Raw genomic sequence first — 16221 nt, 5'->3', positions numbered from 1 at the left:
ATAGGTAAGTAGGTAGGTAGGTAAGTGGGTCAGTGGGTAAGGAGGGAGGGAGTGGGGGAGGGGGAGTGTAGGGGGAAGGAGAGTGTAGGGGGAGGGGTAGTGTAGGGGGAGGGGGGACTGTGGGGGGAGGGAGGAGAGGGAAGGAAGGGAGGAAGATATCTCCAAAATGTTCAATCTTCAATTGCCAAATTCCTCAAAATAGGCAAAAAAGGATAGAGGGCAAAGTCCACACTCCAAAGCTCTCGCAATTTCATTCATAGCAGAAAGATTTCCTTAAATGTGTTCCTTCTCTCTCATCACACAGTTAAAATCAATTTGGTTTGAGGAACGGTCCGTTACAAGAAGAGGGCAGATGAGTTTACTTTCGTGAAGGCAACTGAAAGTCTTACCCTGGACGTCAGTGACTGTGAAAAACACACAAGAGCACAAAAACCCTGCTTGGCTGGGGGCATGCAGTGCAAGGATTAATGGCCCCATAGATCACGGTGGCGCCTGAGATCAGCCCTGCATTCCCTATTTACTGACATTTGGAGTGATAACCCTAAACCATGAAAACAAAGAAGAGACATTGCCACACACAAACTTAATACTACCCAAAGCTGCAAGAAAGGACCTGACAGGGGATCTGAAGACTGAAAGGAGCTATCACAAGCCTACACAGGAGGCCCACAGCCCCTCCCCAGGAGATCTGCTGGCTCATCTAGCAAATAGAGCCAAAGGGGCTTGGCTGGCAGGTTTTCTGACCTCGTTCAAAGTCAGAAGGAAGCAATCTGAAGTGCAGAAAAGGCCTGCGCTGCACAGGACCAGAGGCCTGGCTTCCCAGCCCGGCCGCATGACTCGCTGCCTGGCCCTACGCGCTCCCTAAGCTCAGTTTCCTCTTCTGTAAAAAAACAGTAACCACCAGCGCGCCCTCTTTTAGGCTGACAACAAAGACTGGCAGAGGTAATACAAGTGCCAGGCAGGTGTCCACTGCAGCAGGGACTCGACACCACCGCTGCTGGTTTTGGGGGTTATGGGAATTAAGAGGCAAAGCAGAATGATCAGCTTTTTAGACGAGTTTGGCCTCCTCCTCCTCCCTGTTGTGGTCTTTCCTGCCCTCAGAAAGAACCAGGAAAGGGACAACTTTATGTCACAGTCCTCAGAAAAGGTACGAAGTAAAAGTAGCTTGGAGCGGTATGTGTGATTTATCACACTTTTCATTTGGCCTGCCTGCCAGGAGCCAAGTTCAATGCAATCATTCACACCACCTACGATAACCTATTCTTCTAACAACCTATTCATCTAACAAACTCTGCTCGTGGTAGACCGAATTAGGAACCCCAATCTAGACAAGTTCCTCTCTTAAATCACATTCCTGTGGGTGTGAACCCATTTGAATAGGACCTCTGGAAGATACTGATTTTAATTACAGTGCGCCCCCCCCCCCAGATAAGGGTGGAGAGTTAATTCAGCTAACTGGAAGCCTTATAAAGAGCCAGAAGCAGGAAGTGGGGGGGTGGGGCAGTAGAGAAAGGAGAGGATATCACCATGTGACAGGAAAGCAACGGAACCCCAAGGACTGTCAGCAGTCAGCACCAGAACACTCCAGTCTTCGGGGAGAAAGCAAGTCTTCCTGATATCCAGAATTTGGACTTCCCCTATCCTCAAAATTGTAACCCAACAAGAATCCACTATTAAGCCAACCTAATACGTGATATTTGTGATAGCAACTCAGGCAAACTAGGATAGATTTGATCCCAGAAAATGGGGTGCTGCTATCAGATACCTACAAATGTGGAAATGGTTTTGGAATTGGGTAATAGGTACAGGCCAGGTAAATCATGATGCTTGAAAGGAAAATCCTAAATTGCTTTGAAGAGACTGTTGGTAGAAATAAGGATGTTAGAGGTACTTCCGGTGAGACCTCAGAAGGAAACGATGAGTATGTCACTGGAAAACAGAAGAAAGGCAATCCTTGTTACACAGTGGCAGAGAACTTGCCACAAGTGTGGTCTGACGTCAGACAGAAGGCAGAACTTATAAGCAATGAACTAGGATATTTAGCTGAGTAGATTTCCAAGCTAAGTGTGGAAAGTGGAATCTAGTGTCTCCTTGCTGCTTATAGTAAAGTGTGAGGGGAAAGGGATGAACTGAGAGCTGAACTCTCACATACAAAGGAACCAGTAATTAATAATTTGGCAAAGTCTCAGCCTATCCAGATGATATGCTCTAGGGCCAGAGCCAGAAGCAGCTCTATAGGGAGGTGCTTGAGCTTCCAGAACATGAGCCCCCAGAGAACATGGCTGGGTGCAAGGCTTTGGCTTAACAGCCTTCTGCTAAGAAGACTATTACAACTCGTGGATCCAGTCAGACTTCTCACAGGAAGCCAGGCCTGGAAATGCAGTTATCCAGGAAGGGTCTGTGGAAAATCCTTTTGTCTGATGGTCAAATTCCCCTGGACTGCACACAAAGCCACTGCAATTTTTTCTAGTCCTGTATGAACAGAAGCCCTGCATCCTGGAAAGAAAGGAGCAGAGAAGGGATCAATCAAAAGAATAATGACTCTGAGGACAGGACCATGGAAGCTGAGGTCTGGACTGAGGAGATCTCCTCAGCCAAAAAGGTGGCACACCTCACTTGTGGAAAGGGCAGGTCTTCCCCTGTACTGGGGCGAGGGAAGCTCCTGGCCCAAACTGGGAAGAATTTGGCTGCTGCCCCAAAGCTTGAAGACAGTGGGGTCTGTGCCTAGGTGCTCTGGGAGAGTGTGGCCACCACCACCCCGGTGGCATTTGGGGAGAGCATGGCCATTGGACAAGCTCTTCGGAAGGGAGGGGCTGCACCTCCAGCAGGCCGGGAGGACAAAGCCTCAATCACAGGTGATTTTCAGACCTTGAGCTTTAGTGGAGTTTGGCCTGCTGGGTTTCAGACTTGTTTAGGACCCATGACCCCTGTTTTCTTTCCAATTTCTTCCATCTAGAATGGAAATGTTTATCCTATGCCTGTTACATCATTTTATTCTGGAATCAGATAGCTTGTTTTCTAGGTTTCACAGGTCCATAGACGAGAGAGGAATTTTGCTCCAGGACCAACAATTTGTTAAGACTTTGGACCTAGAATTGTTGCTGAAATGACTGAAGGTTCCTAGACTATTCATCACGTGGGAAGAATATGTCTTTTGGGGACCCAGAAGGCAGTGTGTGGGAGATTGAATTATGTACGCTAATTCAGACACGCTCTTCATCTGAGTCTTCATTCCTGCAGGTATGAACCCATCGTAAACAGATGTTTCTAGTGAAGTTGTGGCCCCGCTGAATGAGGATGGGTCTTAATTCAGATTGCTGGAGGCCTTACAAAGAGCCAAAAGCAGAAAGTCAGGGGGAACCTGAGGGATAAAGACTTTCCCATGTGACAAAAGCCTGGGAGCCCCAAGGATGGCTGGCAACCAGCACCAGAACTCTACAGTCTTCAGGGACAAAGCACGCCTTGCTGAATCCTAGAGTTTAGATTTTTCCTAGCCTCAAAACCATGAGCCGCTAAATTCCCAAGGTTTAAACCAACCCATTGTGTGGTACTGTTGATAACAGCTCAAGCAATCTAAGACAGCACTCTTCATTTTTCTTTGGTACTTATTTTGTATTTTTACTTACACCACTGAAATGTCTTCTTTTTAAAAAATCTATTTATCTCCCCCACTCCCTTGCTGCTTATACTCGCTGTCTGCTCTCTGTGTCCATTCACCACGCATTCTTGTGTCTGCTTGTCTTCTCTTTAGGAAGCACCAGGAACTGATCTTAGGACCTTCTGATGTGGGAGAGAGGTGCTCAATAGCTGCACTACCTCAGCTCCCTGGTTTGTTGTCTCTCTCATTGTCTTTCGCTGTGTCTTGTTTTTGTTGTGTCATCTTGTTGCACCAGCTCTCCATGTGGGCCAGCTCACCTTCATCTGGAGGCCCCGGGGAACCAAACCCAGGACCTCCCATATGGTAGACAGGAGCCCAACAGCCTGAGCCACATCTGCTTTCCCAGTGTCTTTTATTCTAAGCCAATCCCAAACCTTTTTTGAGAATAAAGCATAGAATATGCAAATGCATATACAGGGTTATGCAGCTTTCTGGGAGGTGGAAGATATTAAACCTGACCCCTTCTCCATGACAACAGGGCCTACCAATTCTCAGTACACCCCTAGAGCCAATCACAGCCACGAACAGCCCCTCTTTTAATGTCAAAACAAAAACATATATTTAAAAGCCCACATCTTTTATACACGTACACAATGGCTAACTAGAGGCTTACCCTCAGAGCTTTTAAAAGCAAGCAACCTGATAGGGAGGCAATAGAAAAGGCACACCATCACTGAAAAATAAGTCACAAGTAAAAATCAGATGATAGGAAGTAAAATTGTTGCCATTCCAAAACTAATGAAAGTACGCTACTGTAAACAAGGCTCTGACGGTGCGATAGCTGTTGGCAGGAATCGGGAAACATCCTGAGGGATCAACCTCTTCCATCTAACAGGAGGGGATGGATGCATTTTGTTTCTAAGTCAAAGGGGCTTTGGGAGCTGGTTTGATAGTGATGCAAATGATGACATTGGCCCCACTTATACTAGAAGAAAAATCTGATCTCTCAGAGCCATTTACTCTCTTCTGCCCTCCCCCATTGCCAGAAAGTCTTTGTCCAGCTTCCTGTTCACATCCAATCCCGCTGTTTCCAAAACTGATGATTACCAACAAGAAGTGTGGTCTGAGATGAAAACTACAACTACAGTCTATGCTGTCCTGATGAGAACCCAGCGGTGAGGCCAATGGCAAACTCTGCTTTAGTGCAGATGGGCTTTTTAACATTATTGTAACAAGACTGTTTCTGATACAAATTCTCTGCTGGCCTATAAAACTGTTTCACTTAAGTGTAACTGTTTTCCCAAATCTTGTCAACCTGCTGCAGTTATTACTTCCAGGTGTCACCTCCTCAACACAGGAAAATGAGAGCTCTCCTCAGCTGAAAGAACGTTAAGATACCCAGGAGGTAAGAATTTAGTAAAATGTTAGAAAAGGGATGATTTATTATAGATCTTAATGCTGATCCTGCACCAATAACAAGTCAAGGGGAAACAGGGCTGATTTAGTAATTCCTTCACATGTACGAATGACATCAAGAAAAACAACTCCTGTGGTCCTCAGGGTCAAAGTCAATTATGGCTTGGAGCCAGCATGGCAATGCTCTTGCTGATCTCTAAGCAACACATTTATCATTTCATTTTGAAAAATATTTGCCTTTAATATTTGGTAGGTAGAGATATGCACGCATCTCTGGTTCTGCCACTATTGCCCTAGAAATAGATGAGCTATGATTTTTAGCATAGACTACATAATGGCATATCTGTAAAATCAAGTTATCCACAGAGAACAGCAAAAAGAGGTGGGTGAGTTTGGGAGGAGAAGCAGTCTTGGTAAAAAAGTGAACTAATTCAAGGTAAACTTAATGGACTCAGAACACTGGCAGGTCTGGACATTTCATATAAATGGAATTATGCAACATGTGGCCTTTTGTGACTGGCTTCTTTCACTCAGCTGAATGTTTTTGAGGTTCATCCATGTTAGAGCATGTATCAGTACTTCACTCCTTTTTATTTCCAAATAATAGTCTATGATCTGGACACACCACACTTTACTTATCCATTCATCAGCTGATGGATATTGGAGTTGTCTCCACTTTTTGGCTACCATGAATAAGGTCACTATGCACATTCACTGACCAGCATGCCTTCCTTCCTCTTGGGTGTACATCTAAGAGTGAAATTGCTGGTTCATATGGTTCTGATTGTTTTTTTAAATTGCATGGCTGTAGTAATATATGCAGAAATACATCTCCAGTCACATATTGAAGAAAAAGAGAGATGTCTTAATACTCCCTTCTTACCACCCATAAATAAGCTCTCTTTCATTCTCTCTCTGTTATGGCCCTATTTTCAGGCCATCCTCTACTCACTCTGTACATGCAGAAAACTCCAAAGTTCTTATACGAGAGCAATTCAGGGCCAAATGGAATTTCCAAAGATCACTTATCCCAACAGCTTGTTTTTAAACAAGACTGAAGTACACCATCTAATTCTTAAGCATCTCCAGAAAAGGATATAATGCAGTTTTCCTCAGTTGAAATCATTCTCCCAAAATCATACATATATTATCCAAATATTCAAGGAAGAGGAATAACATTCAGATTGTTTTAAGCAAGTTCTTAGCAACTATCCTCACAGACTTTCTTTTCCTCCTCACCGAGAACACTACACCTTTCGATGTCATGAATGCTCCGTACTGCCATGTCCTGAAATAAATTTCATTTTGCTCTAACCTAGTAAATACTTGTGTGGGAGAGCTCTGCTGTCATTCCTTGAGATGTTTTCCTTTTGCTTCGGTAGTCCTTATTTGAATCTATTTTCAGAGTCAACAATAGCACTGCACAATTTAACATCAAGAATTTTCTGCCGTTGCTGCTTCTGTAATAGCTTGGACTTTTTCCTTCTCAGGCCCTCTGAGAGAAGCATATATATATATAATGAGTAATTATTGCTGCTAAAGAATTGCTAGAGTCAGCAACGCTTCATAGGAACTGCATTTCCTCCTCCTTTTCCTCCCACCACAAATTCCCCCTCATAAGTTAAGAATTAAAGACAGGGATAAAGAAATCTGACCTGAAATATGTGTTGCAGCAACAATGGCAAGCAACCAAGAGCATTAACAATAATTTCCAATGTAGCTCAAAAGGTTAGATGATTTGTCTTTGAAAAGAGCCAAGTCCGCACGCTTTCACAAGATTAAAATCAGTTTGCTTTTCCTTCTGGACTACTCGCCTCTCCTATTCCTACTCCCCCCAAAAGGTGGAGTAGATGAAGCACATAAACAAATGGTTCTGGAAATTAACTTTCTTAACCAGGAGAAAAGATAGATTTCATTCTGCATTCGTTTTCTTATACTTCATTGTGGTCAGGATTTATTGTGGGTGGTTTCTCTCTCCCTGGAGAAATAACACCTGACTGGTAACATTTCTGACAAACAGAAGCTTAAATCCAGAAAGAATGACCACTGTGCATGATCTTGTGGGGAAAATGCATCCTCTAAATAGAGGTATGATGACCATGCATCCACCCCCTATCTGGGTCATTTCTTGAACCACAGGAAAGACAAGGCCATTTCTCTCTGAAAGTGACCTTAGGAAAATAAGTTATTTCTGCACCCATTTCTTCACTTGTAAAATGAAGATAATAATATGTTGACCATGAGGTCTACATATGAGCTCTTCACATAGTGCCAACCACGGAGTAAACTCTGAGTGACTATGAGCTTTTCTCATCAACGTCACCACCACCCCCTGGACCACCACCGTCCTGAAGCAGCTGCCTGGGCAGGGATAAGGAGCCACCCTCGGGGCTTCTCACGCAAGGCCAAAGTGCCGGCATCTTTATTCCAGCCTGCTTCCATTTCCCCCTTGACCTATCCTGCAGGAGCAAAGCAAGAAGAGAGGGAGTGGGAGATGGGAGGCGTTTTATAATTATGGAGAAATGGCACCTCATTTTGTTTTCCTACAACCGTGTTCAAGAGATGAAATTCTTCAAAACATTCTCTCCAACAAGGGGGCAAAGAAAAGAGCAGAGCTCAGCAAGAGAGAGAGAGAGAGATCCTAAAGTTGGCCAGTCCAGAGAGCAAAACTCATTTGAAATCTTTCTCCCTCCAGTGCTGTTTCCTCCCCCCACGTGGTGTTCCTAGTGAGCCTCCTCATTGAAGCCCAGAATGGAAGGAGAGGGCGCTCTGCTCCGATGACCGTCTTCGGAAGCTCAGGGGCAGCGGGCTGGAGGCCGACGCCGGTGCCTACCTCTCTGTGCGGCAGGCCGGGCTTGTCCTCGACGCGGAGGTTCAGGATGTGCACCTCCTGCGGCAGTGCCGTCGTGCCCCTGCTGGCACAGCCCGCCAAGATGGTGAAGCTCTCCAGCAAGGCCTGGACGGGATGCGAGGCATTGACAGGCGACAGCTCACACCGGGCCCCGGGCTCTGCGCCTGCAGAGGGAATCAAACACGGACCACTCTGAAACGGCAGGTAATTCTGCATCAAAGGGGGCTCTTCTGGGTGGCCAAGGCCCTGCACGCCTACCAGGGGAGTCTGGCCAGAGGCAGAAGTTATGTCCAGGACAGCAAAACAAAACAAATTCTATTTTCCTAAAACCCCAGTGTCTTACATTTCTTTTGGGTGGTTTTGATATGTCTTTCCTTTTTAAAATGCCCTTTTAGGCTCACGAGTTACCAATGTATTCCTCTGCATGAGGAAATCTCCCATTTGACATTTGTATTCTTGTCTCCCTTCCTCCCTTAAAAGAAAATCAGAGATAAACAGAATTGCCTGAAGCCCCAACAATATTATGCATAAATTATATCTACTAGCTAAAAATGTCCCCTAAAAGGTATATGATATAGTCCCTATCTTTGTTTCCCTCTATTAGGAAAAGCTAACAAACTTAAGAACATTACAAGGCGAGATGTAATGAATAGAGACAATTGAGGCCAGAGTTGTACAGCAAAGTGTGAGCCAGATGTCAGAAAATTCCTCCCAGGAGTTCGTTTGTTTTCAATTTGAGCAGAATTTCAAGTAGGGAAAGGAGAATCCTGGTCACACTTGGCTCTTGCTTCCTCAGTCTCCCTTCCTCTAATTCAGGGGTTCTTAATCAGGGGTCTCCAAGGGTCCATGCAAAGATTTCAGGAGGTCCATGAGCTTGGATTGAAAATTCGAAAGAACATTATTCTTGTTGGAACACGTTGGTGTGGGTGTGATTTATTTATTAAATCATGCACAGTATACTGTGGACTTAGTAAGGAGTCTGTGGTTTTCACCTGACTTGGTAAAGGGTTCCATGGAACAAAAAAGGTTAAGAACCCCTGCTCTAATTACTCATGTCTTAATTAAATTCTAAATCCATCCATTGCTCCCCATTCCTACTTCCTGTGGCCCTCCTGGTCTTCTGTCCCTAAGGCAATTGCAGATCTTCCTAAAAGGAGCCAAGGAGCCCCAGGTCTCTCCAAGCCACCTTCATACCAGCAGGGTCCTCCTAACCTACAGTTTATGGCTCAGCTCTAAGCTTGTTCCCAAGGCAAATGCCTGCGCCTCCCACCTCTGCAGACCTACGGGATACAGCCTGAGCTCCTGAAGACGGCACACAGGCCTTCTTACCTCTCTCGCCAAACACCAGCTTGCTTAAAGGTCTCCAAACATACCATGATGTTTTTCAACCCCACATCTTTACTCAAGCTCCTCCCTTTGCCCAAAGTCCCCTTCCACTCTAATTCCACACGCACAGCAAACATCCCATCCCTCCAGCTGAGGGAGACGCCCTTGCATACACCCGACTTTGCCGCTTAAGCGTGACCTCCCAGAGGGCTGTGAATTACTCATCTTTGTGTCCTCAGCACCCAGCACAGTGCCTGGCACAGAGCGTATAATAGGTGTGAAATGATTAAATGAATCATTCAACTGAAACGAAAGCTCGCCCACTCTCCAATTTAGTAGTTCGGGACCATTCTGAAGCATTAGATTTGGCACTAAGAAACCAATATGGGAAATAGCTGAGGAGACCGGGACTCGAACAGTGTCCGCTGACCCCTAGCCTTCCAAATGGAACCCAGACGTGATTGCACGCCATTTAGATTTTCCCAACTTCTGCCTAATAGAGATATTCTCCAAGATTGCAGGCCTGGACTAAACTATAAACACAGTTCAGAACCAGCCTCTAATCCTGCACCACCACTGCCATACCATAAGCAGACGCCCTGCCTGGTGTGCCAAGTCTATTTCAGGACTGACAAATTATCTAGGCCGATAATAGCTATCTGGCCAGAAATGAAGTACGTGCCTTCTCAAATAATCACTGCCAACCTCTATATTGCTTTCTGAGAAAGCATGAGGTGGTGAAGGAAGATGTCATAGCAGCAAGGGCCGGAGGTACTGAACACTCCAATTCCCTGAAGTTCCCCCCACACCCCACCCCAGCCCTGCACCCCCCCTGTGCAGGGCGAACAGTATGAGCAGGTGCTCCCCCTGCTGCTCTCCCTCCAGCCGCTCACCAGCTGCAGTGAGATGTCTGGTGTATTTCACACTCCAGAGCTGCAGAGAATGTCCTACTCAATTCTGGGAACACACACAGGCTCTGGCTACCCTCGCTGGAAAACCCTTCGTAGGTTCTTGCCATGAATTTGCAGTTATCAGAGATTAAGCACAAATAAAAATACTGTTCATTTCCATTTTTATATGTGTGTAAGGCTGTGACTGGATTGCAGTTCAGACCAACACACATCTGCAAAAAAAGCCTGGTGATCTGCTTGACTTGTCCTCCTCATGATGCCAACATCACCCATCAAGAGCTCCCCTAAATCACCACACTGCTCACCTGCAGGCTGAGGCAGGTTTGAAAACGCCCTGGAACCAAACCAGAGGAAAGTACCTTACCCAAAGCCTGAGGGAGCAGAGGGGGGACATCCTCAGTCTGAGGAAGGCGCTCCTTGCCTGACTGTTGTCCTCTGTCCTGCCAGCGGCTGGACAGGGCAGAACCCCCTCTTTATGTGCTGTAGCTCTAGACACGAGTTACACAAGCCAGTCCAAGGTCAAAAAGAAGAGAAACATGCTCTGATCCAGTGATGGAGAGATGTCTCTTAACAGAGACCCCATGGGGACAATATTGAAACGCACTCCATAGACAGTGACCTTGACTATCACACATGAGGTATCTGGTTTTGGAGCTTCCCTATAGAATTTCTCCTCTGAGTTTGTTTTTTTTTTTTTAAAGATTTATTTATTTACTTCTCTCCCCTTCCCCCCCCCCACCCCAGTTGTCTGTTCTCTGTGTCCATTTGCTGAATCTTCTTCTTTGTCCACTTCTGTTGTTGTCAGTGGTACAGGAATCTGTGTTTCTTTTTGTTGTGTCATCTTGTTGTGTCAGCTTTCCCTGTTTGCGGCACCATTCCTGGGCAGGCTGTACTTTCTTTCGTGCTGGTGGCTCTCCTTATGGGGCGCACTCCTTGCGCGTGGGGCTCCCCTACTCGGGGACACCCCTGCATGGCACGGCACTCCTTGCGCGCATCAGCACTGCACATGGGCCAGCTCTACACGGGTCAAGGAGGCCCGGGGTTTGAACCGCAGACCTCCCATGTGGTAGACGGACGCCCTAACCACTGGGCCACGTCCCCTCCTCCTCTGAGTTATTAAACCATCAGTAAGCCAAAAAGACACACACAAATCAAAGAGGATCCATCCCCATTCTCAAGAGTAGATTAGAAATGGTGCCTACAACAGTGTGTTCTAGTAAAAATAATAAAAGAAATTGCTCCCATTTATTAAATATTCACTATGGGCTGGGCAGTGCCAGGTGCTGTACATCCTTCCACCACCACCACAATGAGGTAAGTAGTTATCATCATCTCAAAGAAAAGGAAAACAAACTCAATGAATTTAAGTCACTGTTCCAAGGTCCACGGACTCACGATCACTCGCGGGGCCCTCTTTTAGTAGGCGGGGTCTGCTAGTGCAGGGTCAGTGCTCACTCCCTGGGCCGCTCTGCACACACTCCTGTGAGAATCTAGGCCTCCTGCAGCACTCTATCCTCTCTTCATAGATTATCTCAAACACTTCCATGGTTCAATTACCATTTGAAGAAACCCCCAAACCTACAGGTCCAGCTCAGACATCTTTTTCTCAGCTCCATGCCCAAATAGCCAATGCTTCTTCAACCTCTCCTCTTACTTGTCTCATAGACGTCCAATCTCAACATGTGGAACTCAGGATCTTCACCCCTCAATCCTGTTGTTCCCCCTTCATTCCCTCCCTCAGTAAATGGTACCAGCACCCACCCAACTACATCTGGCAGAATTCTGGGGGTTTTCCCAACATCTCCAGTTCTCTCCCCCTCATCCAATGAATTACCAGTCTAGCCTCTCAATTTTGTCCTCTTCTCTCCATCTCCACTGCTACCACCATCTCTCTCACCCTGGCTACTCCAAAGAACCTAATTTTTGTCTCTACCAGAGCAGTCCCTCCACAGCAGCCAAATTAATCTTCTAAAATACATAAATCTGGGAAGTGGACTTGGCCCAGTGGTTAGGGCGTCTGCCTACCACATGGGAGGTCCGTGGTTCAAATCTCGGGCCTCCTTGACCCGTGTGGAGCTGGCCCATGCGCAGTGCTGATGTGCGTAAGGAGTGCCATGCCACGCAGGGGTGTCCCCCGCGTAGGGGAGCCCCACGTGCAAGGAGTGCGCCCCATAAGGAGAGCCACCCAGCGCTAAAGAAAGTGCACCCTGCCCAAGAATGGTGCCACACACACGGAGAGCTGACACAACAAGATGATGCAACAAAAAGAAACACAGATTTCCGGTGCCGCTGACAATAACAGAAGCGGACAAAGATGACGACGCAGCAAATAGACACTGAGAACAGACAACTGGGGCGGGGAAAGGGGAGAGAAATAAATAAATAAATCTTTTAAAAAAAAAAAGATACATAAATCTGATCATGACTCTCCCTGCCTTACTGATCTCTCACTGTTCTCCAGACGAAGCCCAAAATCAATCATGAGATAAAGGGAATGGCACCTGTGGGTTTCTAAGAATCAAATCCCAGCTGGGGCTTTCCCCAGCCTGTTTTTCTCCTCACTTCCTAAACACCCTCTGGTGATGGGCCTCTCTCCAGGTGCCGCAGCAATCCCCCCCCCCCCTCCTCAGAACTCCCCAACCCCAACCTCATTCCTGCCACACGAGGGGCCAGGCCCAAGCCTTCCTGCCCCTCTCTGTCAGCCACAGTCTATCCACATTAACCCATCTCCCATCCTTCCCCTTCAGCCTCACAGTGGTTCCATAATCTGTCCACGCACTGCCAGACACATCTGTAGAACAGGCGTCCGCCTGGCAACCGTGTGCTGCACTCCACAGGCTCTACCACACACGCCTCAGGTAATAAGGTGGCTCTGATTCTGGGTTGACCACCACAGGGCCTATGGGCAGCACCTCGCAGCCACATAGGCTCGGAAAACAGGAAAACATGCTCTGAAACCCTGTCTGACTCATCCGCTAACTTTTGTGGTAATCCGTGAGCAGTGGAGCTGTTAGTTTAGACCTTCGCTGACTGCCTCAGAAGGCTGGAAGGTTCGCTTGTGGCTACTGCTTTAAGTCCTCAGGCCTCTCGATCCCTACACTATCTCCTCCCGGCAGTCAAGAGGCAAATGAGCAACATGCTCAGGTGATGATCCCAGTCAGCACAGCAAAAGCTACTTCACCACTAACAAAGGCACGGATGCTAAGTCAAGAAACACTGGCTGAAAGCACCAGTCATAGGCACACACTCTTGTTAACCAGGGGCCGCACTTCATATTAAAAGGCATTTTCCAGAGACTTTATCTGAAGCATCACAGAAACGCTGTAAAGAAGTTAGAACAGAAATTATTCCCATTATACTCATGGGAAGCTCGAGCACAAATAAGTTAAATGAACCGTTGCAAGTCACAGAGCAAGAGGCACATTTGGGTGAAGAGCTTCTGGCAGTAACGCACATACAAATTCACTTCCAGAGACATTCCTCACTGTTGCCTCCCAATTTGACTATTTCTCTTTATTCTTGGTATCTAGTTGATGCCCTGTCCAGGTTTCTTGGGGGGTAATTCCCAAAGACGTTTACCTTTCCTTTGGCCTTAAAGTCTGAGTGTATCCTTTTCCATTGGATACTCAAGTAATATGACCTCCTCAAAACTTTAGTGGGGGCTGTGTTATATTTTCACTGGCCTGCTTCCTCCCGACCTGAAATCAGGCTCTGTTTCCTCTTGGGCACACCCTCCTCCCAGGACAAAGTCATGGCTCCTATTTACCCACAAGGTGCTACTCGTATTGATTAAGAACATTTACTGACCTGGAAGACAGCTCAGTCAAGTAAACCTGTGGTAAGCAGCTCACCAGGGGGCCCAGAGCAGGGCCACCACGCCTGCCTCCTCCACCCAGCAGGGCCTGTCCAAGCCTGTCAGCAGCTGGACTGCCTGAGGCAACTGGGTGAGGTGAAGTGCCAGGGTTTAACTCCTTGTGTATATGGTTACCGTTCTCTGCACCTTCTCTGAGCCACATACTTTTTCTACCTAGCTTCTAATCTTCATGACATCACTGTAGAACTTGCCAAAAGTCACACACCACCAATAAGTAGTAGGGAAGGATTTGAACCTGGGTCTCTCACATATCAAGCCCAGGCTCTTCCATGACAAGGTACTGCCTGCTTCTGTGCTGCACTTTCCAATCTTTCGTCTCAGGACATGGTGAACAGACTTATGGGCCAAACATAGCCATTAATGTACTTGTGAAAGAAAAAATGATAACTGCTTGGTTCACACTTGGAGGAGCCTTTTGGTTGACTTAAATTTAAAAAAGACATCATAAAGAGAAAGCATCCAGCTTCTATCTCAATTTAGCAAATGTTTTCTCTGTTTGTTTGGTTGGTTGCTTTTTTCACTAGGTTTGCTTATCTGGGCACATAGGAAAGGTTCCTGAGCTCTAGCTTTAATATCATTGTCTAAATTCCCAGTTCCACTTAAAGGGAAAAATGCAAATGGACTCACCCTTTCATTATGTCCTTTAGCGGCAACACAACATTCCAAGCTTTCCAAGCTCGGCTGCAGAACCCCCACATCCACACTGGCTACAGGCCAGCTCAGAAATTTGAGAGAACACAGACAAAGCACTTGGGAACAGATGCATTTGCTGCACACACATTAAATTTAATCTGTCCCAAAAGAAATTATTAATATCACACCTTGTGCAATACAGAGTTAAATATTTGGGCAGGGAGTATTGTTTGGGGAAATGTATAGTAAGTTTCACATGTAATAAATGTGATCCCTAAGCATTCTAAATACCAATGCATACCAAGTTGACACAAACATCTGGTACCTATTCCATTTAATTTCCAACACGCCAATTCCCCCTATCACCCAGGGTACTAATGAGAAGCGTGCGTTCAGCTGTAATAAAAATGGTAAAGATGCAGAGGGACTCAAGGGGTAACATTATAGCCTGGGACCAAGACATTACAGTGGGGGGATTTTATTCCCAAAAAAACTATTGGCTAATAGGGTTTCCACAGGGAATTCAGCAATGTTGTCAGCTGCAAAGAGGGACAAACTCCCACAGATTGTGGGACTGGGCACTGCAGGATCTATTCTGTCCTTGAGTTGAAAATCCTTTCTAGCCCCACGGGATGAGACAATCTGTAAGAAAGGGCACCCAAGATGATTTCTCAGCCAATAGCATAGCCAGGCTCTAAGTCTGAGCATTCCGAGGAGGAATGTTACAAACACTGGGATATGGTACAAAAAGAAAACTCCAGGAAAAAAACACCGGGAAGGCTCAGAGCTCCCCAACGCCTGAAGCGTACACACCATATGCTTATGTTTGTGAGCCTCAAATTACAACTCATTGGATTTCCATCAGCGATGGAGCTGAAGAACATACCACCATTAAAATCCAAGAGTCCTTCTACTAAAGCCCCCGACCTGGGCTATTCAACAGTAAAACTTGGCATAAAGGCTAAAGGTGATCTGTCCCTGGCAGGAGAAAGATAGGCGAGTCCTCAAACCCATAATACGAATTTCTCAGAAAGAAACAGATTTTTCTATAGCTTAACTCCTTAGGCATATCTAAATTTCTTGGAAGAAATTCCGTCTTCCAAGAGAGTATCTAAATCCAAACCTTCCTCTTGACAAACCAAGAAGTTAACCGCCCACTCATTGGGCCCAAACCCCAACATATATATTTGTATACTGTTGTGCTGAAATTGTTGAAATCATGGTACAACCATGTTGAATTTCTCATCTTCAAATTGTGTTTTTAAACATTCAAAAGCAAACAAAGGGCAGAGCTTCTCTAAGAATACAAATTCTTAAAGTGGTGGGAAATGCCATACTATAAATGCAAGATGCCACTCTGCAAACTAGAAGTGGCAACAGAGAGGTTTTATGCAGCTCTGTGAGAAAATGATGTCTTTTTGTATTTTCTATGACCTGAAGAAAAAAGCATAGGGGCATATCCCCACTGGACATAGAAGAGAGGAACACTGGCCACTAGTGTGCTCTCCCTTCACCTTCATTGGGTTTAAAATCCCAATCTGCCACTTACTAGGTGTCTGACCTTGTTTCTAGGCTTCCCATAATCTCTCTCTCTCTCTCTCTGACTTGTATA

The 16221-nt window shown here is 46.1% G+C and overlaps 1 protein-coding gene across 1 annotated transcript in view; it reads right to left on the bottom strand.

Moving 5' to 3' along the window:
* TGFBR3 (transforming growth factor beta receptor 3) overlaps positions 1-16221 on the bottom strand; it is a 219799-nt gene that overhangs the window by 131451 nt on the left and 72127 nt on the right. Inside the window, exon 3 of the mRNA XM_004455570.5 lies at positions 7848-8029. Within this exon, the coding sequence (XP_004455627.2) occupies positions 7848-8029 (182 nt within the window). The remainder of the gene's footprint in view (positions 1-7847; positions 8030-16221) is intronic.

The sequence above is a fragment of the Dasypus novemcinctus genome, chromosome 9 (assembly GCF_030445035.2).
Source record: "Dasypus novemcinctus isolate mDasNov1 chromosome 9, mDasNov1.1.hap2, whole genome shotgun sequence".
NCBI lineage: Eukaryota > Metazoa > Chordata > Mammalia > Cingulata > Dasypodidae > Dasypus > Dasypus novemcinctus.
Note: the sequence above shows the minus strand (reverse complement) of the source record. Positions and strands in the feature narration are given on the sequence as shown.